This window comes from Pieris rapae, chromosome 13 (assembly GCF_905147795.1).
Source record: "Pieris rapae chromosome 13, ilPieRapa1.1, whole genome shotgun sequence".
Taxonomy (NCBI): Eukaryota; Metazoa; Arthropoda; class Insecta; order Lepidoptera; family Pieridae; genus Pieris; species Pieris rapae.
The window spans coordinates 9,849,601-9,873,066 of NC_059521.1; the positions used below are offsets into that span (position 1 = coordinate 9,849,601).

A 23,466-nucleotide genomic window follows, 5' to 3' on the forward strand; every position below is an offset into this window, starting at 1 on the left:
CAATGCTGAAACTGGTCGAAAATATTTCCTTTCAAGAGGAACGTGAATATGATTATAGAGAAAGAGCACAACATTATTTCACCACATACACTGGGATTTATTTAAATATTTCAAAGTTTAAACAGTAAGTGTGTTTCTCTTATAACAGTTCTTGTTACTGTTGAAAGTTTGCCGAGATTACTTGCATTTATCTTTTAAAACTTAATTTAAACTTTGATTGCTGATCTTTGATGCAGGTTATTAAGGGTCGTTTTAACATTATTTCAGGAACATTTTAAACAAGCTTGATGTTAAGCTCCTAAGGGAACAAATCTAATTAAACATATTTACTAAAGCTTTTGAAGCAAATGATGTATTTTAGTTGGAAGATATGCTTGGTTACTTTAATACGGTTACGCTTTCGATATTTGTAAATATGTGATGAACATGTAACAAAACAATAATATAACTGTGTAGTAGTTATATTCTAGGAGTACATTGTCTTCACATATAATTATTTAAATACTAATATAAATACTGTAAGTTATATTTCAAAAGAGTAAGACGTGTGGAGTTTCTTGCCCATTCTTCTTGGGGATCAAAGTTTGACGCAAGAAACACTAAATAGATTTGATGGCGAAATATACTTGAGGAGGCTTTGGCTAATAAGTGGCTTTATAGTCATTGGTGATGATTATATCTCACCTGAACATAGGTCCTTTGTCGAAGACGCTCTGCTCCCACAAGTAAGGCTTATAGGCACCCACTTCATCACGAGTTACGACGGAAACTTCATATCTTGTTGGTCGCTTTTTCGATTTCGTTGCGACTCGCACTAAAATAAAAGATGTGAATCAGATAACAATGTAAATCACTGAGAATTCATTTTACTTGATATTTTTTCAAATTACAATTCACACTATCCTTGTCTATTCTGTCTATACGAATGTAGGAAATAAATAGATTTGAATTTTTGTATGTTGAATATCCTCTTAAACTACTTGACTGATTCAAAAAATTCTTTCATTATTAAAAGGCCGGCGTCGCACTTGCGAGCCTATTGGCAATGTGAGTGTCCATGGGCGGTATCACTTAAGGTGAGCCACCTGTCCGTTTGCCTCCTGTTACATAAAAAAATGCTTCATCATCCCTTAAGAGAATTACCTATATTTTAAAATTAAAAATATAAAAAACATAATATCCAGTCATTCAAAGCCGGACCAGGCCGCTAAAACTTTATTTATTAGCCATAGAAATACTTTCGTGTGAAACGTGAAAAAAAGAAAGATCCAGAACTTCAAGGAACAATAATCATAATTCAAAAATTGACAAAAGCTAAGTAATGTTTAGTTCTAGAAATGGAGGAAAAAAACTTACTAATCAATAAAATCTGTATATCCCAAATAAAATTACGTTGTTCAATTTGATCAATTACTACATAGTAACCACTCACCTAAAATAAATGTATGCAGAAAATGACTTTTAATACAAGCCGGCGAGAACGCAGTGTTGTCAGCTTCGAGGAACACGACGCACACAATATCGTTCCCAATATGGCGTTTCCTTTGTAACTTTTGAGGATCGTGCCTTTCATATGGCAACAGCGTTGATACGTGAAACATTATTTCTATGCTTCTCCAGTTAGTGTACACTGAATATAGTCCAGTCAAATCGTGTACAGTGTCCAAACCACCTTTATATCTGTCAAAACCTGTAATAAAGCCGTTGTAAAGGTGTAACTTGCCAGAAGCAAAAGCAAGTCGACAAATAAGAGAAAATGTGATAAGAGAATACGATGTCATTTGTTTTTTTGAATAGCAATACCACCCAATATCATAGACATCTTTTGTGAGTTTAGTTGCTCTTTGATCGTCGCCTGCACCGCAAATGCGCACTGACTTATTTTAAAATATCTTAATATCAGACCACGATTGTGATTACTATCTGGCTGATATAATCGCTCAGAATCTGCGATATATATTTCAATGAATAACTTGTATTTAATACACGATTTATTAAAGGAAATTATAGTAAGAAGAATGGTAAAAGTAATTAAAGTATCTATATACGCAAGAATTCAGCTATCCCTTGGAGAAGGAGCACAACTAGTCTAATAATAAAAATAGTAAGAACAAAAGTCATTACAAGAAATATTATGAAAGAGAGGCATACCTTTTAATCGTACTTTTTCACCAAGCACTTGTAGGAATTCCTCGAATAGCGGCGAATTTTCATTATTATCCAATATTTCCTCTTCAGTGTACTGGTTCTCTTTGACGTAAATAACACCGACTTTTAGCTCCGACTTGATGAATACCTAGAATTTTTCATAATATTAATGAATTAAATTTTCAATCTTATATCTTTGACTAGTTCATTGAAACATCAAGAACTTATAATATCATGAATGCAAATGTCATTTTCTTTTTATCATAAAATTAAATTCGTTATTATATAATATTCTCTCTCTATGACACTCCGCAGAACTCTCTGACATGGGCCGCTCCATACGACATTTGCAAAAACCCCTGTAAGTCAAGTGGCTAATCATTGTTTCCGAAATCATCCAAGGATCAAGATAAATGGCACTATCACACCCCCTGACACAAATCAGGAACCTGATTTAATTAACTACCCACTAGCCCACAGGTATCCACACACAATATCTCCTGAAGAAATGGCAGTCTCTGATTTAGTTAAGTTACTTATCTTACTTTGAGAAAAAGAAAAGAAGAAATTGAGAAGACGTATTACACAATCTTTTTGGTGATTGTTTCTTATTTTTAAATAATCCTTTGTAGAGGAAGACGTCTTAAAACACAATTTCGTTCAACTTTATAATGTAAATTATGAAAAGAAAATCGCGTGCACAAGTTTACAATAATCTTTAATAGCCTTATTTCTCGGTAATTAAGGCGACGGAGCAGCTAATTTATCAGATAATTACGATGGAGGCAATCTATTTCCGCGTCTCGTCCAAAGTAGCGTTTGGTCTCGAGTCTCTAGAGACGCCCTTCATTATTTCACTGAAGAGATCCTTCAACCTTGTTGTTTAATGAGTGATGGACAGAAACTGAGAGATGGGTTAAATGAAGATATTATGTCTATCCATGTCCAAGGTCTGGTGTTAACCAGTAAGCAGAAACACTTCAAATTGGATTGAGTGTGCTCGAAATTTTTTGATCGAAAGCTAACTTTTGTATCAATTTCAAAAAAACAAAAAATATGATTAGTTTAATGTAGAAGTAATTTGTTTCTTAATCCCCATTAAATGTACTAATTATAAAGATTTCTTTTTTATTATATGTCAATCATTTTATTATATAGAACGGGTTTCTGTGTACAGTCATATCAATATTTCTTATTAAATTTGAAATGTTTCATTCATTAATATTAAAAGATGAACACAAATGTCAAATTTAGGAAACTATAACGAATGTGGTCCTTTAAAATAAGGAAAAGAAATATATTTATTAATTAGTATTAACACAAACCTTAACTTGATTTTCAGTAGGCCCGTTCTCTATTACCTATACATAATCTTTAAAATAATGAAATCAGATATCGGTTTTAGACAAGCTAATACTAATTACTATTTAATGAAATTTCATACATCGAATTAACATATTTTAGAAGGTTAATAACCTTGAGATTTGTGTAAGCTGTAAATGTTTAATTAATAGTGTTTAATTTACCTTATACCCATAGAAGTTGAACTATAAATTATTAATAACTATATTATTTAATGACGTGGAATAAGTGATATCTGTATCTTATATTCCAAAATAAATATATGTATTTCATTTTCGGAATTGGGATATACCACCGTCGTCCACTCCTTTGTTCTCGGTGCTACCCTATTTTTATTGTTAGTTATAATTAATTATTTAGTTAAATATAGATATGTCAAAAATCGCAAATCTCAACTTAAGATTGCATAGTTCCCAGTTTACCTCATTATTAATGCTAAATCTCGAAATATTATAACTTTAGTTTTTATCTGTTTTTTCTCATAAGTTTTTTAAAAAAGCAATACGGCTTTTAATAAAACGTGTTAGTTATTAGGAATTAATGTACACTGGACATGTAGCACTTTTAATTTTTATTGAACATTGAATAAAGAATTTTTGAAATTGAATTGAATTTTAATGTAGTTCCATACTCCTTGATTCACCTCATCTCATGATTGATGATTATTATTTTAAAAAATATAGTAAGTAATTCAATAAAATATTGTATTTATATTTTTATGGACCCTATGGGTAAAAGCCTCCTAGGCTCCTAGCTCCTACAAGGCAATCCACAATTTCCAGGCCTCTTTCCCCCGGAATCATCGCAATTTCATCTAGCATCAGGCTGGCCTCTCGATCTAGTGTGTCGAGGCCCCGGCTATTTTAACAGTCTTTGTGTTCACCTGTCTTCGATGTACCTTTTCCATTTTTTTAAATAAAATAGTTGCACAAAGTATTGTCTTTTATTAACATAATTTTGACTCATTTAAAGGACACACTTTTACGGGATTGAACCTATGTATTATTAATGTTAAATAATTATAAGTTTAATAAGACATAGCTTCAATCTGGTAAAACGTGTTTTCTTTAAATAAAATAGTGCATCATCATCTTTGTTCATGTTTCAAATTTTCTTCTTGTGCTGGATTAGCAAGTCACTCTTCTCTATTCTTATTTAGTTAGGATTTTGTGTTAAGCTTTTAAATCAACTTCCACGACTTCCCACCAAGGGCAAGTATGGATCCAGAAATTTTGCCATATCAAGATATGGCAAAATTTCTGGATCCATACTTAGATCATATACAGCATAATTTTTTCTTAGGTTAGTTATTAGTATCAAAGTGTATCAATTAGAATTAAATTCTACTTAAAAAGAAACTCGGCCCCACAAGGTGAAGATAGAGATGAATATTATGAATATTATGCTTAGTAGACAAGGGTTCGCGTAGACGTATCTGCACGCTTTACCAAAAAACTTTCACATTCCGAAAAAATCCAAGAGATCCCGGTCTGATGCATCATTAGTATTTCATATTTCAGAGTCCCTGTCCTTGTCCCTCAAGCGAACCTAACCTAATAAATATCATTATAAGCCATTTTGGAGTCAACAGGAATCGCTAGATATGAGTGCAAGGGGCCAGATGGGATGGGACTGGGCCTTGGTATAGGATGCTCCATGTGTAGACATGTTAGCCCCGTCTCACTTCCCTTGGATAAGCAAAATATCTGGCGCGGCCTTAGAGCAGGCGGAATATAATAAACGGCCTAAATATTTTCTCCAACTTCTACTTTTATCCCTTTGGTGTCGAGACTCTTGGGCTACGAGGTTCAAGTGCACAGGTGCTATTTAAAGATTTAAGTTGGCACCTAGTGGTTACCAGTACCAGTGATTTCACGAGGAAAGTCCAGAGCTGTTGGTTTCTTCGCTTAATATTGCAATACAGAGAGGAAATGCTGCCAGCGTAAAGGTACACTGCGATAGGACCAAACTTCATTAATTTGTATTAAATTTTTGCTTAATTTTTAGTTATTTTAGTTATAAATTTTTTGTTCATTAAGTACACATATCGGGGTTTCTCGGCAACCCCGATCAGAAAGCAGTGAGGCGCAAGTGGAATTGGATAGGCCATACACTTCGAAGGGATCCCAATCATATTCCCAAGCAGGCGCTTGATTGGAACCCACAAGGAAAGCGAAAGCGTGGCCGTCCCAAGCAAACCTGGCGCCGTACAGTAGCGGACGAGGCAAAGAGAGCTGGTAAGACTTGGAGCGAGGTGAAATACGAGGCCCAAGACCGAACGCGATGGTGACTCGCTGTGGACGCCCTCTGCCCCACCTAGGGGTTATAGGACATGTGAGAGTGTGTGAGAAGTACACATGATATGTCATTGCCTAAATGATCTAGAGCATACACCCCATATGCGTTAAAAAATAAGAAAATAAAAACGTTGTAAAACTAGTTAATACTGTAATAGTGTCAGACAAGGGTAGTTCACTGTCTGATGAGAGAACAGTTTACGACTTTCTAGTTAATAAAGCACACATATTTCTTTGCCCCCGACTACTTTGATGTACTTTTTATTACATGATTAGGTACTCCGTCTCAACTTAAGTATGCTAGTTTTATTCAGGAACGTCAGATATTAAGTCTATAGAAAATAATTCTACATTAAAATAATGAAAAATAAATGGGGATTTTTATGAAATGCCGCTACTCTCGAAATCCGTCTTATGTAGTAAATAATGCACCTTGCAATGTGTTATATTTTATACAGGTGATTGTAGTGACATAATTTAGCCAAGCACTTTATGAAACTACTACATTTGCTATATTCATTCACATTTCATATAAATTATATTTTAATATCTTGAAACGTTCAATATAAGGTTGGTACTGCTGGGGAAAATATAAAATGATATCAACTTTAGGTTGAATCAGAGCAACCTTAGTGTCCGTCAATAATAAATTGAGACAGGTTTCCACTCAGTGGCTCCAATGCGATATTTAATAAACCGAAAGCTTTTTGTATTTATACGTTTATTTTATGAAAACAAACAAATAGTAAATATGGCTAATATGGATCGTCATTTTTTTAAAACGTAATCAAAACTTGCGTATTCGATGATGGAAATAGGATATGATTAATTTCAATTGGTTGTAATATTATGACGTATTATGACATATCAACTAATGTTAGACTAAAGATACTTTTGACCAATCACGACCAGACGGCCGTCGATTCTTTACATGGAAATCGAAAAATAAAAAGCTTTATAAGCGTTTGCGTATAAATTAACAATGACACGTAGAAATCTCCAACCAAGACCTAATGACCGCAATCATATTATTATAATACGTAGTCAAAATCTTCAAACATCGAATTCATTAATGAAAAATTATTAGGAAAAATAAAAAAGGTAATTTTTGAATAAACCTTAACGCAATTACTGACTAATGTAAATAATTAGGAACATATAAACTTTGAGAATTGAGCCAAAACCATTAAGCCATGTCTGTAATGGAATTGGTTCCTAATTTCATTACAACAAGAGTTATAATCCACAAAATATATGGAACACGAAGGAAAACTTAAGTTTCAGAATCGAATTACTCGCTCGAGTATCCGAGCTTTGCGAAAAAGAGAAAAAAACTTTCGATCATTTGTCTTTTCAATTTTGGAGTTTTATACAGATTTAGAGAATTAATCTACATTACGTAAACTTTTATAGTCAAACACTTATTGGGATTCATAGCGTACATTTTTCTATCTAATTTCAGTACAAAATCGAAATCTAAATAATCGTTAAACGATTGCGCCTATAAGGTAAATGTTACTCGATGCTAAATCTTTGTTAAACTTCATGAATAGTTTAAATTCTGAACGTGTGATTTCAATACTGTTAAGATAGTACCTCGCATAAGCCGTTGTATTCATGAAAGCAGACATTTCAGTTAATTCAAAAGGACGGACAGGACCAAACTTCTGACTTATACCTCTGACGGGCCTTAATGAAAATTGGCAGTTCACTGGATCGAACAAACTTCACACAAAAGCTTTTTGTGATATGCAAAAGTGGTATCTATCCCCTTGAATTACGGTATGATTTTAAAGACTCGAATCTGGCACTTTTATTTCCAATATCATTCTTGTTTCGATGTATCGTAGGGTTGAAAGTGTGTAAAGTTAAATGGGGTTTCTATTGTTGTGGCTTTTTTTAAATTTATGCTCATAAATTTAGTCCATTTTTGCAATATTAAATATTTTCGGGCTACAATTTACATGCAACTTTTATGATAGAGGTAGGGAAAGATTTAAAAATACGAAGTCCGCGCGGAAATGAAGCCGGTGCGTGGCGATTTTGTGAAGTAAGATAATTAATGTTTGCGACCCGTATTTTTTTTATTTTTTCAGAAAATTAAATACACTATATAAAGTAAGTTGTCATTTAGCACTGCAGGGACCTCTCAAATCACTTGTATGCTATTTCTGCCTACACTCCAAGTACTTATATTCGATGCATTTGATACAATAGGAAGCACAGTAAAAAAAAAATAACCAAAGAAAATTTCAAAACGCAAAAGTCAAATACAATACTTAAATGGACCGTGAACCATGTGTATAATTCTTAATTACAAAGCCAATTTGATTTTATCTAAAAAAATATGAGGATATTTTTTATACAAACGTTTTTGAAAAACAATATAAACAATAATTTGTGTTATTCACATTATAATACAAAAAACAATTTAGATAAAATCGTTACACCTTTAAGGAAATATAAGATATAGACGGTAGAATTTAGTAATAAATAATAACAGTTAAGATTCCAGCTGTGTCTTGTTTTAAACTTGTCGTTCATTAGCGTGATTAGTTTGAGCTGAGGTCTCCCAGGGTAAGCCTCTCTTAACGGCCCTCATTAATGTTTCACGGCTGAGGGCGGGGATATTTATTCGGTGATTGGGAATAGAAAAACAATCGGCTCGGAGTACCCGATCTAATTTATTTGTGATTTAGAAAGGGTTCGATTTGTAACAGATTGTATTATTCAATAATTCTGCAAAGAGCAACTGGATATTGAGTCCATGTTCTTAATAGTTATAGATCACTGAGGCAATAGTTAGTTGAGCCCTGTAGGCTTTGGTGGTGGAAGTGCAGACAACCTAGGTGGTCCAGCAGATATATTCAAAAGTACGCAGAGTGAATAAAGCTTTAGATTCGAATTTATAATGACTTAATCCGTATGTGAAATATAAAATGATAACATATGAATCTTTCGCTGTATATGGACGGCTTTGTTTGCAAATGGTGCTTTAAGTTTCAACAGTAGGTATTTGATGCGCTTAAAATTAGCCAAGTTAATTTACATTTCACAAAATCGAGTTGTTTAGTCATTAGTTGCAATAAATGAGTCGAAGAGAGAAGACGTGTTTAAGTTTAATTTAACAATATGTGGTATTAGTATAGTGGTAGTTATTTGAATATTGAACCTTAAGTGATCGAACATTTGGTCTATAATCGAGCCGGATGAAGTAAACGTGCAAAACAAAAAAATAGTGAGCTCGGCCGCATTCCTTAGATAAGAAACCGGTTTTGATGCATTGAGTGGTCGTTTTGCGCATAGAAAGAATAAATGTGAATAAGTGAAGAATAAAGACGTTTTGAAGTTTTAAGATATATTTAAAATATAAACAATATATATATATATAAATAATCATGACGTCAACAGTTAGTGCTGAACAGCAAGTGCTTTTAAATAAACTAGAAGATTTAGCCTCGAAAATTAAAAAAACCGAAGTAAATTTTAAGAAAAGTCCGAAGTCAAGAATAACTACTGGATATATTCGTGCGAGGCTGGAATGTATTGAAGATTATTGGAGGTTATTTAATGTAGCACATGAAGATTTGTCGTCATGCACTCCAAGGGAACAAAAGGGAATATTACCCTATTTTCTAAACGAAGAATATTATAAATATGAAGAGTTGTATTTGTATTTTAAAGCCGATATGTTGGACTTATTAAGTAAGAATGTAATTGGTAGCCAAGAAAGTTGCAGTAACCACCAGAGGTTAAGCACCGAAACAAATTCATCTTGTGTAAAACTGCCTCAAATCGAATTACCCGTATTTTCCGGTAATTATGAAGATTTCTTAACTTTTCAAGATTTATTTTTAACCCTCATCCACAATAATAATTCGCTTGCCAATGTACAAAAGTTGCACTATCTGAAGTTAAGTGTTACCGGCGAAGCAGCTGCCTTGTTAAAACATATTAGTGTAACAGAAAATAACTATGACCAAGCATGGAATATTTTAAAGAAGCGTTACGGAAATAAGAGAATAATTATAAATTACATATTAAAAAGACTGTTTAACCTACGTAAAATCAACACACAGACATCAAATCAAATTAAAATAATTTTGGATACAACAAGTGAGTGCTTAAATAATTTAAATAACTTAGGAATATCGACTGAGTCTTGGAGTCCGATTATAATACATGTAGTGGTAAATAAACTTGATCAAGATACGCATAAAAATTGGGAAGAATATATATACAAAGATGACTCCGACTACTTACCAACTTGGGAAGACCTAAAGAATTTTCTAGAATCCAAGTATCGAACTTTGGAGCTAGTAAACACAACTAACCAAAACTGTTCAAAAGATCTAAGACAAATAGTACAAAAGAGTTTTTACGTGGCTAAAGAAGGGGTTGATACTAAGCCCTCATGCTCCTTATGTAACAAAGACCATTACATTCATAATTGCACAGATTTTATTAAGCAAAGTGTGGAAGACAGACATAATATTGCATTAAAAAACAACCTGTGTTTTAATTGCTTGCTACCAAATCACAAGGTGACTGAATGCAAGCGACACATTTCATGTAAGTTATGTGGACGAAAACATAATTTTCTTCTGCATTTAAAAAGGAAACAAGAAGCTCCTGCATCACTAAAAACAACTTCATTAACATCTCAAGATATTGAAACAAAGGTAGCATCACATTATTCCAGCGAAGAAAAATCGAGTCAAGGTGTTTTATTGGCTACTACACTAGTTCACGTGAAATCAAGCTCGGGTGACTATCATACACTCCGTGCCCTTGTTGACCAGGGTTCAGAAGCGACTTTTGTAACAACCAGAGTCGTTGAACTTCTTAACTTAAAGAAAGAGAAAGTCAACGGCACAGTTTCGGGTATCGGTGAAGAAAAGCATTGCCTTAAGTCTAAAGTCCAGCTATCAATTAAAGCTAATTCTACTTACATTTACACTGAAGCCTACGTTCTAAAAACTATTTCATCATTAATACCTGCGAAGAAGGTAATTATGAATAAAAGTGATTTACTAAATATTGAGTTGGCTGACCCTACCTGTTTTATGCCAAGTCGAATTGATTTATTATTGGGTGCTGGTGATTTTGCAAAAATAATAGAAGATGGGTTAATCCGTCTTGAATGCGGTTTAGTAGCTCAGAAGACTAGTCTTGGTTGGATACTGTCTGGGAAAACCCTATGCTCCAACTATAACATTAATATTACAAGTATGCACATTAAAGAAGACAATGATTTACTGAAATCTTTTTGGGAAATTGACAAAGATTTATTTAAGAAGAAAGTTATATACACAAAAGAAGAAGAAGAATGTGAAAGAATTTACTCAAGCACAACCCAAAGAGACATTGACGGTAAATATATTGTACAACTACCACTAAAGCGAAGTAAAGAAGATACTATTAAGCAAGTAGGAGATACTAAAGAACAAGCAATAAAGAGATTTCAGCATCTAGAGAAAAGATTAAATAAAGATTTACAATTAAAAGATGAATATACAAAAGTTATAAAAGAATATATCGATTTGGGTCATATGAAAGAGCTTGAAGATCAGAATGACTGCAATACAATTTATCTACCTCATCATGCGGTAGTAAGACAAGACAAAGATACTACGAAGGTTCGAGTAGTCTTTGATGCATCAGCAAAAGGTTCTCAAGGGTATTCCTTGAACGATACAATGTTGGTTGGTCCTGTAATACAACAAGACCTTCGAAGTTTAATTATCACATTATCACAATTATCACAGACAACATTATATTTGTTTTGTCGGTGATATAATGAAGATGTATAGAATGGTGAAGATGTCCGAGGAACACACAAAATTACAATGCATCGTTTGGCGAGACAATTCAGATGAAATATTAAAAAGTTACCAATTAACGACTGTAACATTTGGAACGGCTGCAGCTCCATTCCTAGCTGTAAGAACTCTATTAAGGTTAGCCGACGATGAATGTTCTAGTGATGTTAGGTACTCTGAAGCTATGAAAGCAATAAAAGAGTCATTTTACGTTGATGATTTAATGGGGGGACATGAAGATGTAGAGAAGGCAAAAAAGTTATGTGTTGACATTAAAGAGATATTAGAAAAAGGCGGTTTCAAAATAAAAAAGTGGTCAAGTAATTCTGAAGAAGTACTACAACACATTCAAGAAAACAACAAAATTGAAGATTCATTGGAAATTAAATTAGACAAAGTTATTAAAATCTTAGGACTTACTTGGGATCGAAGAGAAGATGCATTTAAAATAACAGTTAACTTACCTTTACTTACCTATCCTATAACAAAAAGATCTATCCTGTCTGACATTGCCCGTTTATTTGACCCTTTTGGGTGGTTATCTCCTGTCATCATCATAGCAAAAACTTTTATACAAAAGCTATGGCTTCTAAAATTTGAGTGGGATGATGAACTTCCTGAAAAGCTAGTTAAAGAATGGATAGATTATAGAAATGACTTACCAGCTCTACAACACATTAAAGTGCCTCGTTGGTTTCATATGTCATCATACACGAAAGAAGTACAAATTCACGGCTTCGCAGATGCCTCAGAAAAGGCGTTTGCAGCTGTTGCTTACCTGCGAGTAGTTGATGAAAATAATGCAATCTATGTATCAATGATTGCATCTCGAACAAAGGTGGCTCCTCTAAAACAGCTTTCTATTCCAAGACTTGAATTGTGTGCTGCTGCATTGCTGTCAGAATTAATGGAAGAAGTCACTGAAATACTAAAAGTTTCCATCGATAATGTTTACGTGTACACCGATTCCATGGTAGTGTTATCTTGGCTTCAATCTCAGCCGGGTAGATGGCACACATTCGTCGCCAACAGAGTGGCAGAAATACAAAGATATCTTAATAGTAGCAAGTGGAATCACGTACAATCATATGAAAATCCAGCTGACGTTGCCTCCAGAGGAGTAAAATCCAGTGAACTTAACAACATTGACTTATGGTGGAATGGGCCAGAATGGCTTAAACATGAAAGAATACAAAGCTTAAGAAATTATTCTATACCTCAGACCTATGAAGAAGAAAAAGAAGGAAGTGAAAAAGAAGGTGTTTATCATACCAACATATTACAGGAAGACGAAAAACCAATATGGGAACGATTTTCAACCTTAAACAGATTGAAAAGAGTTATATCGTACTGTATGAGAATGAAGAAAGGAAGCAAGAAGTTACATATAACAACCGAAGAAATGGAAAATACATTACAAAGGTGTGTTCATTTTTATCAAGACAGAATATATCAAAAGGACATAGAAGACTTGAAGAAAGAAAGAAAAGTCAAACCCAAAAGCTCACTGTCAACATTGTGTCCTTTTCTAGATGGTATATTAAAAGAAGGAGGAAGACTGCAGAATGCAGAAATTTCTGAAGTTAGTCAACATCCAATTATTTTATCTCAAGAAGTGTAAACGTTTCGACGTTACTAGCATAAACAGAAGCATGTCTAAACTCCCGCCCCATATACCAAAAGAGAAAGATTTCATGTAATCTGCATGATATTAATACAGTCCACTATTCGAAAGGAAGTTTTTCAAGTATTGTTACATTTTTTTTTTATAAGGTTAATAAGCATTGTTATTTTTGTATAAAGTCAAGTAAGAAGTTTAAGTTCAATATAATATAATGTAAAGCTTTAAGTTAAAAACAATATGTTTTGGTGAGCGGTATGTTTAGTCATTAGTTGCAATAAATGAGTCGAAGAGAGAAGACGTGTTTAAGTTTAATTTAACAATATGTGGTATTAGTATAGTGGTAGTTATTTGAATATTGAACCTTAAGTGACCGAACACGAGTATTGTTGCATGTAATAATGTAAGTAATATGTGTGTGCATTTTGTGTGTAGGATTAATAAGTTAAATAAGAATGTTACCAAGTACCTTGGAAAGTTGGAAGCGTAAATATATTTAGTACCAAAAGAAATTCAATAATAAACTATAAAAAAACAATTATAAATACAATTGGGTAAAAAAATGCATTTTCTATTCTTACCTGTTATGTTGTAAATAACTATTAATAACAACAACAATTAAGCTTAATTTATTTGTTGTAACATCTTTACAAAACACATATACCTACTTAAAATATAACACAAAAACATTTTCTTTCCAAACACATCTTATAAAGTATAATTATTCCTCCTCCAATTGGCTCCATCTCTTTATCTCGTATAAATAATTACTATCATTAAAGCAAATAAATGTATACCCTAAAAAACTATATGTCAATATTTAACAAATTACTTACGATATTTTAATAAGTTTATCTAATTAGAACTAACCTGATCAAGCTTCAGTAATTCCTCGGGTGTGTCGGGCAGCTGTCCCAGCATAAGCGGTGGGTTTATATTGACCTCCTTGCCGAGAGACCTCACCACTTCTTCGCGATTGTACCGGTCCGCGAACACACAAGATGCTGGGATCAAACCATGCACTGTGTAACTTATTGCTCGAACTAAAATCCTAAAAAGTTTAAAATCGTTAGCTGTGGGAACAAAATCGAATTACTTGTCTTAAAGCACAAAACAATCTAGCTTTGTTTGAAATTGGATAAGAATAGAAAAACCTTTCAAACACTTAGTGAAGATGTGACCGACTTGGATAGTATTTTAATCAATAATATATTATCAATAATAATTTAATAATAAAGGCCTTTATTCGCTAACCAACAACATTCATTTACATGCATTTGAACTATTTTCTTTAACTTTTTTTCGTATAGTAGTACTATTTCTCAATAAAGTTTTTTCTGATAACAATTATACATCATACTTGAACCTACTGTGGTACCAAGAGTTGGTGTACTGGATTTTACCGTATTTTATGGCGCGTCCCTACTTATTGACAATAAGTAGGCCAATAAGTTATTGTTTACCTAAAAAAGGCCGCAAATCTTTTTTTGTGACAATACGCTCTGCCTGAAGCTATTTGTAAAGAAAATAACAAAATAAAAAGGCCGCAAAACTGCACTTTACCTGCACATATCGTTCATTTGTCGTAAACAAAGTGGATTAGTTTAGCGCAAGTTGGATTTCAAATGGACTTTGCCGACCGCAAACAAGAAACAAATTAGAACTTTATTTCGTTCGTTGAAGTAAATCTTATTTACAATGTAAACTTTAACATATGTACAACTTTGTATTGGTCGTACTTACGATGCCCGAGATTTTATTAGTACTCAAACTGATTTGCAATTCCTTATCGTAAGAATAAATTTAGAATTGGATAAAACTTTGAACGCTATTCGTGGGTACAATAAAAATAAATAATATATCACTGGCGCTACAATCTTTTTAGTTCTGGGCCTCAGATTATTGGATTGGTTTCATGATCATTTGTTTAATAGGAAAGTAGGTGATCAACTTGGTCGACTTTTTTGGATCTAAGGCAAGCCGGTTCCCTCCCGATGTTTGCTTTACCGTTTGAGCGAATGTTAAATGCACGCATAGAAAGAAAGTCTATTGGAGTACAGCCAGGGATCGAACCTACGACCTCAGGGACGACAGTCGCACGCTAAAACCACTAAGTCACCACTGCTGTGGGTATGATAATACATACATATGTATTTATTCGTTTCGTATTCATGTTAAAAGTAGTAATACTATAACTGGTGTATATTTTTATTTATTTATTAATTTAGTTTCCATTTGATGTTATGGTTCTTTTTAAATAAGTCTAGCAAAATTTTTAGCAAGTACAAACGCTTTTTTGCATATAAGCAAGGAAGTCTATTTTATCAGATGAAGTTGCTGACGTAATAATATAAACCACTAAAAACACATTCGCGCTGGCCTCAGATTTATGCATTTGTTTCGTGTTCAATTGTTTTTTTTCTAGTAGACAAGAAGGTGCCTGATACTGTTCGTTGATCAGAAGTCATGTCGATTTCAAAGTCGCAGAAATCCCACTGGTGAAACCGGGGTTCTATTGCCATTAAAAAAAACCGGGGTTCAAACTTATGACCTCAAGGAAGAAAATTGCTGAAGCAAATAGGCAAATGCTGCTCATGCTGCAACTGTCTGTTTTTAATACACACTGGTCACGGTGTATATTATGTACTAAAACAAGTCGACATATTTTAAATACACACAATTTCCAACAACGTCCTATATGAGATAATTAAAAAAAACGATAATAACAACTCAAGTTGTTTCCTTTATAAGCAAAGTTCGTAAGACGTAATTTAAATAACTTGATGCATTTATGAAAATCTCTTGCTTAAATGAAATTTGGCTTTCGCTCCTTTTTAGTTTCGCTGTGACAGAGAGTAATGAAAATACCTGAAAACAACGGCATTTGGGGAATTTCGAGAACTCTCTATCCAAAAAGAGATATTTACGTGTTCACATTCTATGAGGTACATTTCATTAAAATATTCGCGGTATTTCATTTTTAGTCTTTAAGTGTTTTAAAATTTATTATGTTAAGGAAAGAGGACTCTTTTTTCGCTTTTATTGGATAATAAATAAATATTATAACCTTTAAAAACATAGATAGGTATCATATCACAAATATAACATCTTGTCGTTATAACATATGTTATAGAGAGGGCTACTGAAATTTGGTCGTTAATACCGATAGTCGTAACAGCTAATGACGTTGATATTAAGTACGTAATATTAAGAATTAAGCCGGGACCTTTGATTTAGCTTATATTGACCGGTATGATGTTCTAAACGATGTCGTCGTAATCGATTTTGACTATATATATATATGTATACCATAGAAAATCAGTTGAGTATTGATTTTTGATTGATTGCATATAACGTATAACATATTCAATAGTCCTTATTGAAGAAGATGCAATTATAGAACCTTAATTGAAAATAATAAAAAAAACTTAAAAGAGAGATTCATCAATTGCGATGCAATACAAAAGAAAAGGAAAATACAAGAATTACACAGATCACGATTGATATAGATAGAGGTATATTGTTAAGATATGTTTATGCAGAAAAGTTGTAAAAGGTGTTACGGAGGTAGCCAATCGTATGAATCGGCAGTATTCCATAACTTAATTTTATTACTTATTACTTAATGTTATTTAACTGAATTTTCTTTAAAGTTTAGTATATAACATTAATCATCAATCGCTTCTAAAATATTATCAACATTTGAATCAATTAATTTTATACTCTTAAGCGTTTTAAATTTTGACATCGCAGTAAAAATCCCAGGCCAAAGTGTATCCGCATATATTATAAGTCACATTACGATAAATCACGTACACAAACTTGAAACATTTTTGATCAAATAATTCTAAAACAAAATGCTATGCGTGATGATATATTTAATACATGTCACGAATCATGTTATGATATGGTAGTAGGTTGGTAAAACTTAAATAAGTCAGTGGCACTGGCGGATTTTTAGGTCTAAGGTATTAGTATTAGTAAGTATTTTTAGGTAAGTGATCACGCTTTCTGTGCCTGACACACACCTTCGCACATCGACTTTTTCGGTCAAAGACATGCCGGTTTCCTCATGATCTTTTCCTCCACCTTTCGAGCGAATCTTAAATGTGCACATAGAAAGAAAGTCCTTTGATGCCGGGGAACGAAGCTGCGACCTCAGACATGATAGTCGCACGCTAAAGCCACTATACTAATACAACTCATAAAGTTAAAAGTTTGTTAGTATAATAAGCGGCAATTTCTTTTAATTAATTAAAATTGTCAATTCAATATTTACAAAAAATTTAATTTGAAAAGAACGTCAGAAACAGGGTCACAAAATATTTAACGATGCCAGGAAATTATGGTAGACGGAGCAAACCGTCAACTTTACACCTTTTGACTCACATTACACTAATTGAATTTTTACGTTGGAAATTCTACAAGGGACAGGCAATAGGCGAATTTAAACTAAGGAAAGATATAGAGCCGAAAAATATTAAGATTGAATTTCGTAAGTTTCAAAACGTGTTGTATTGCGACGTAGACGAACATATTATATAATCTTGATGTTTCTAGCTATCAACACTTACAGTGTTATGTGTGTGACAAATACAAATATGAACTATTAGTATTTGTCACACACATACACAGTTTTTATAGATAGGAACGCCTGTAAAATATGCTTCGTTTACAATTCGACGACTCGCATAACCAATTGTAGAATAATATAGGAACCGAGGAAGGATCTTGGTATTGTTATCGCAGTTTGTTTAATAATGCTATTTACCTTTCTAAAGATTTTCGAGTTCATAAGAGTTTTACTAAAGTATTTATTAAAATTCCGTGTTCTTAAGTATTTCACTTGATATCTTCGAGGCTGTATTTACGACCGGCGTAAGAGGCGAATCAACCTGCGTTGTGATGATAGTTAATCAAGAACTCAACCCTCATTTCCATACCCTTGGAATTAAAACTCTTAACGTGATAGCTCTTTTACGAGTGAATTAATAGGTTATATCTTTAGTAGCCTCTTAGATTATAAGCCGTAAAATAGATATTACGAAATTATTTTTGGTATACACATACATGAAATTATTTAAAAAATCCGTACTTATTTTAAATACATTACATTACAACTCGTTGATTACGAAAACCTCTCGAAATACATATATTTAGTTATATTGAAATCATTAGAAGATTTTCATTCAACACTAAGTAGTGAGTCTAAAAGATATAAATAATCATCGTTTTTTATTTATACAAATGTTTCATACAAGGAATGTAAACCTATCTATTAGATTTTTATAAATTATCATATTTACTTCTGATTTATGACAATGTGATAGGCCTTTTTAATCTTCTATCAAGTCAAGAAGTTTATGAAAGCCTATATATGGACAGCAGGTCCAGGATCAGGTCTTTTAAAGTATCCATCGTTAACACATTGATAGAATGGCACTACACGATATAAAATAAAAGTAAATAAGTAGCAAAACTATTGAATATCTAATTTTCCAGCAATTCTCATATCTGTTTAATTAAAATATACTTGATTAAATTCCGTTCTCGCCTTTTAGCTCAGCTGGTAGATTCATAACATTCCCCACAGTTCCAAAGTCGACATTGTTATTACGATTCATTTAAGAATAGATGTCTAGTTTTATAAATATTAGTTGATATAGATGTGGAAAAACTAACGCAACGTACTCCAGATTACAAACGCACATATGTATTCACACACACTTAATGTATAAAGCTTGTGTTTGATTAGTTGTAACACTAAACATACTTTTTCTTAAACAACTGGTTTAAACATACATCACTGACTAATTGTCATCTAGACACAACACAGGGACACAACAAAGGAGTTTTGTGTATTTGTCATGAATAAAGTTATATTTATTATTAAGAGATAGGGTTGGAATATAGCCATCAAAATTTTATATATTTATATTTAGAAAATTTATGAGTTTTAGTTAATGCAGATCAAAATTAATTATTATTAGACTTATCAGTTACTTTAAGGAAACGTTAATGTATGTACAAACTGTTTTACAAAGTTTTTATATTCTTTTACTTATATTATATGTATGCTTGGTTCGTAATTAATTTGTTAATCACGTGTATGTTGCAACGTGTACTGATTAGTACGATGTTGCATAATTATGTGAGTGATTGATAGCAATACACTATTAGAATTGCGAAATAAATTGTTTTTAGATAGAGAAATAATAAATAAGTAATTAGTGCTACAACCTTGTTAGGTCTGGTCTTAAATTTATGTATCTGTTTCATCATTTGTAAATGTAATAAACAAGTAGGTGATCACCCTTCTGTGGCTGACAAACTCCGTCGACCTCTTGGGTCTAAGGAAAGTCGGTTTCCTCACGATGTCTTTACCGTTAAAGCGAATGTTAGATGCGCACATAAAAAAAAAATGTTAATTGGTGCCGGTTATTGAACCTATGACCTCAGGGATGAGACTTGCATGCTAAATCCACTAGGCCAACACTTTAAGGAAATACATAAATCATAAATACTCTGTTTTATATACTAAATATGCAGGCGCTAGGTTTATCAAAAACGTTTTTAATCTATATTTGTTTAGACTATTTTGAATAGTTTTTATTTAATTTTTAATTGTAGATTTTATGAGATGAGTTAAAATTACGGAATACTTCATGAAAAACTTACCTAAACTGATCCCTGTTGTTCAGAGTTTCTTGCTTAATAGACAATATCACAGGTCCAAGATCTTCATCATTTGTGAAGTAGTTCCAATGTTCAGTTCCATAAAAGTACTTTTCATATGTCTCCTGTTCCACGGAGGTCAGTTCGAAGCCTCCCGACCTCTCCCATTGTTCCTCAATCGCGGTTTTCTTTTTGGGCGTACTTCCGCCATTGTCACTGCTATCTTCCGCCGCTTCGTCAAGGGAACCGGATCTTTGGTAACGGTCTGGAAATATATTTCTGGTTATTATTTGGACTTTTTTAATATTAAACTGATATTTTACTTTTTTAGTAACTCATAATTATTGTTGTTTTACTTTAAAATATTCAGGAGAACGGGTAGATGCCGGTTCTAATGCATTGAGCCGGTTCTAAGGCACAATATAATGTTTTTAATGAATTTAATTTTGAAACTTGATAGTTGATGAATATATAAAAGCTTGACTTTTGAAAATGTAAAGAAAAGTTAACAAAAATACAAAATGTAGTCAACGATTAATTTGAACATTCATTAAAATACAAGTAAAGTGTCAAGAAAGAGTCACCTCTTTAGCTAAGTATTCCAGGTTAAAATCAGTATTTACGTAAAAATACTATTAATACTAATATTGACCATACATAGTAAAACTCATAAATTCTATGTTAATTTGTTTTATTCATAATGCTGGTAAAATTGCAAGAATCTTCTTTAATTCTTATAACGACATCAAAATTATCGTTATTGTCTAGTAGTTTTTCCTTTGTATAAGGGACTATTAAGGCTTCCAATAAATATATAATCTTTAGACATTTCTCGGAAACTAAAAGCGATATTAAGATACTCTTAGATATTGATTTAAATTCCTAATTCAGAAACTGTAGAATTTTCTCCGAAATAAATTACGATAAAGCATATTTGAAGTAGGCTTATTTATTTTAAATACATTAAATTTAATACAAAAGAATTATTCTAAAGTAAACGAAGTACCTACCTCTGATATTATCAAGGGAATTTTCAGAATAGCACAATATTTAATTAGAAAGGGAATGAAATAATTTAAACCAGTGTCAGGGAATAAATGAGTTAAGTACACACTTACCACGATTGTCTCGGGATTAAGATAAAATTGAAAATAAGGTTCATTTCCTTTCCATGTGTACATACAACGTATAAATTCGTGCTCATTCATTTAATGCCTTTCATTAATTTCAATTTCCTTTTAAAGCCTTTTCTTATGAAGTCACTTAAGCATTTAATATAGATTAGTAACAAATTTGGTCGTTGAAAAACTGGAGAACTCAGTAGATCAGAGTTGAGAATAACAGACTGAACTACGACGTTCATACGCCACTAGCTTTATATTAGAAACTATCCAATTAATATGGACTTACAACAGTTTTAATTTAAATACGTTTATGAGTCTTTCACTGTTTTCGTCACAATGCAAATACCATGTGGTGACACAGAAGAACTGTGTCCTTGGCATACCGTAAGTTTGCTATCCTCTTTCCGAATAACATATTCTCCATATATGTTAAATAGAGCAGGTGACAGAATTCAACCCTGTCGCACACCTTTTTTGGTTTACAACATATTGGAGTATTCTGACGTTACAATTTCACCAACTTTAAAACCGGTTTACGATATTATAGTAAATACGGATAAAGTAATTATGGTATAAAAGTATTATTCCAATTTCAAATAATTTACCGGTGTGAAGTGGTTCCCTTAATACGTCAGAATTGCAAAGTAGAAATAGTTAAATTATTATTAATTTTTAACTTTCATATTTGTATTCCTAAATTGAGTTTGTTGTCTATTATTTTTATTGTATAATCTCGTATCACGTTAAAATTGTAATATTTCTTTAAATCTTGTGCACACTTATTATTGCACATGCATGTTTTGTGTGTTTGTATGTGTCGTTAGTGAGCCCATTTAAAATAAATAAATAGTGTGAAAATGCACTTTAAATCTCCTAGTCTTAAAATATGATTTTGTCAAGATAAGCACTTTGTTACCACAAAAGCTGGAAAACGTAGTGTAATTTTCGGGAAACTCGTTTGTAAAAATGCATTCTGAGGCTATTTTGTGGCTTTATTATCGGATGGAGTTACTTGAGCGAGCTTTTGTCTCTATTGTATTTCGTTCGTTGTTCTATCACAAGCGATTGTGGGACGTTAAACTTCATTAAGTTAGGTAAACTTTATACGTGTATAAAAAAGATTTTAATACAAATTTAACGAATATCTTCTCAGTCTTCTGTGCGCGCCACCAAGGAGTCTGTTGCCCTGATAGTGATATGTCTCCACTTTATTCGCGCAGCTGCTATGGGGTGATCCGTCAGAATAATGACTTGGTGACATGTTTGTGCCAAAGGCAGATCTTGAAAAGATCTAGAAAGAAGAAGAAAGAAGAAAGATTTTGCTTTGCACAATCGCAATGATTTTATTTATATTCCCGACCTTTGGCATTGAAATACTATAAATCACAATGCAAATCACCAAAATATAAATGATTTAAATATCAATCCCCGGTTGTGCACCAATGGAAATGCATTCATTAAACATTCACTCCAACATCGAAAGAAAACATCGCGAGGAGACTGGCTTGCTTTAGACCCACAAAAATTTTTATTTATAAAGTATAGTTGAAAGATTTTAGAATATAAAACTAAAAGCAAGTATCTTAAACAGTAATTATATTCGACTCGTGGATCAAAATATTATGAAAGACAAAATGTTGATAAATTCAATTAAGGTATTTAGAAGAGTTGACGTTCCAAAGGAATTTAATGCCAACAAGAAACTCCCTTCCACAATGTTAAACAGATTATATAATTAATATCGTCGGTCTTATAGTTGCTTATGTGGTAATAGGAATAAAGCATAGAGAACTCAGAAATTTCCTTTTACAATTTATTTTTCAACTGTTTTCCGGTTAATGGGATAATTAAATATCACACTTTCTTTACACCTTTCTACTCGGGTAAGAATTATCATACTCAGTATAGTGGTATCGTACAAACACCAAATGTTTTTTTTTCTATGACGATATTGAATCGTATAAGTAAAAATAAATACTAAAACCATATTAGTTAGTTAATTTCTGAATACGTCCAAAACGTATGAAGTTTGCATTTGCATAGCAACTTTATGTAACTCGGCACTGCTATTCAGCTGAATACAGAAATAGTAAACGAAAAACCAGGGCCTGGAGATTAAATTATGAGTCTGATAATTAGATTACTTTATTGAAAGTTGAGGGTTATTTTATTTTAGTTATGACAAAATAAAATAACTCCAACTGGTGACAGAAAAAGGTAACTGTTTTTTTAAATAGATTGTTAAGTTTGTAAAAAAATTACTGTTATATAATAATGTTAGTTTAGTCATGTTTAATTCTACTGAGTTTAATTCTCGTAAAAGCAAGCATGATAAAAACATTAAGGGTCTGTTTCACAATGTATGGATATAGTACATACCATTAGCTATGCAACACATAAATCTTTCGGAAGATAAA

General features: G+C 32.5%; 1 protein-coding gene across 2 annotated transcripts in view; it reads right to left on the bottom strand.

The window, feature by feature from the left end:
- The window catches only part of LOC111004149, a 57,318-nt gene that overhangs the window by 15,757 nt on the left and 18,095 nt on the right, over nt 1–23,466 (bottom strand). For both annotated transcript variants that reach the window (XM_045630766.1, XM_045630765.1), the window contains exons 5-9: nt 19,929–20,190; nt 14,121–14,301; nt 2,152–2,296; nt 1,433–1,690; nt 685–814 (exon numbers count right to left, since the gene is read on the bottom strand). In XM_045630766.1, coding sequence (XP_045486722.1) covers nt 685–814; nt 1,433–1,690; nt 2,152–2,296; nt 14,121–14,301; nt 19,929–20,190 — 976 coding nt within the window. The remainder of the gene's footprint in view (nt 1–684; nt 815–1,432; nt 1,691–2,151; nt 2,297–14,120; nt 14,302–19,928; nt 20,191–23,466) is intronic.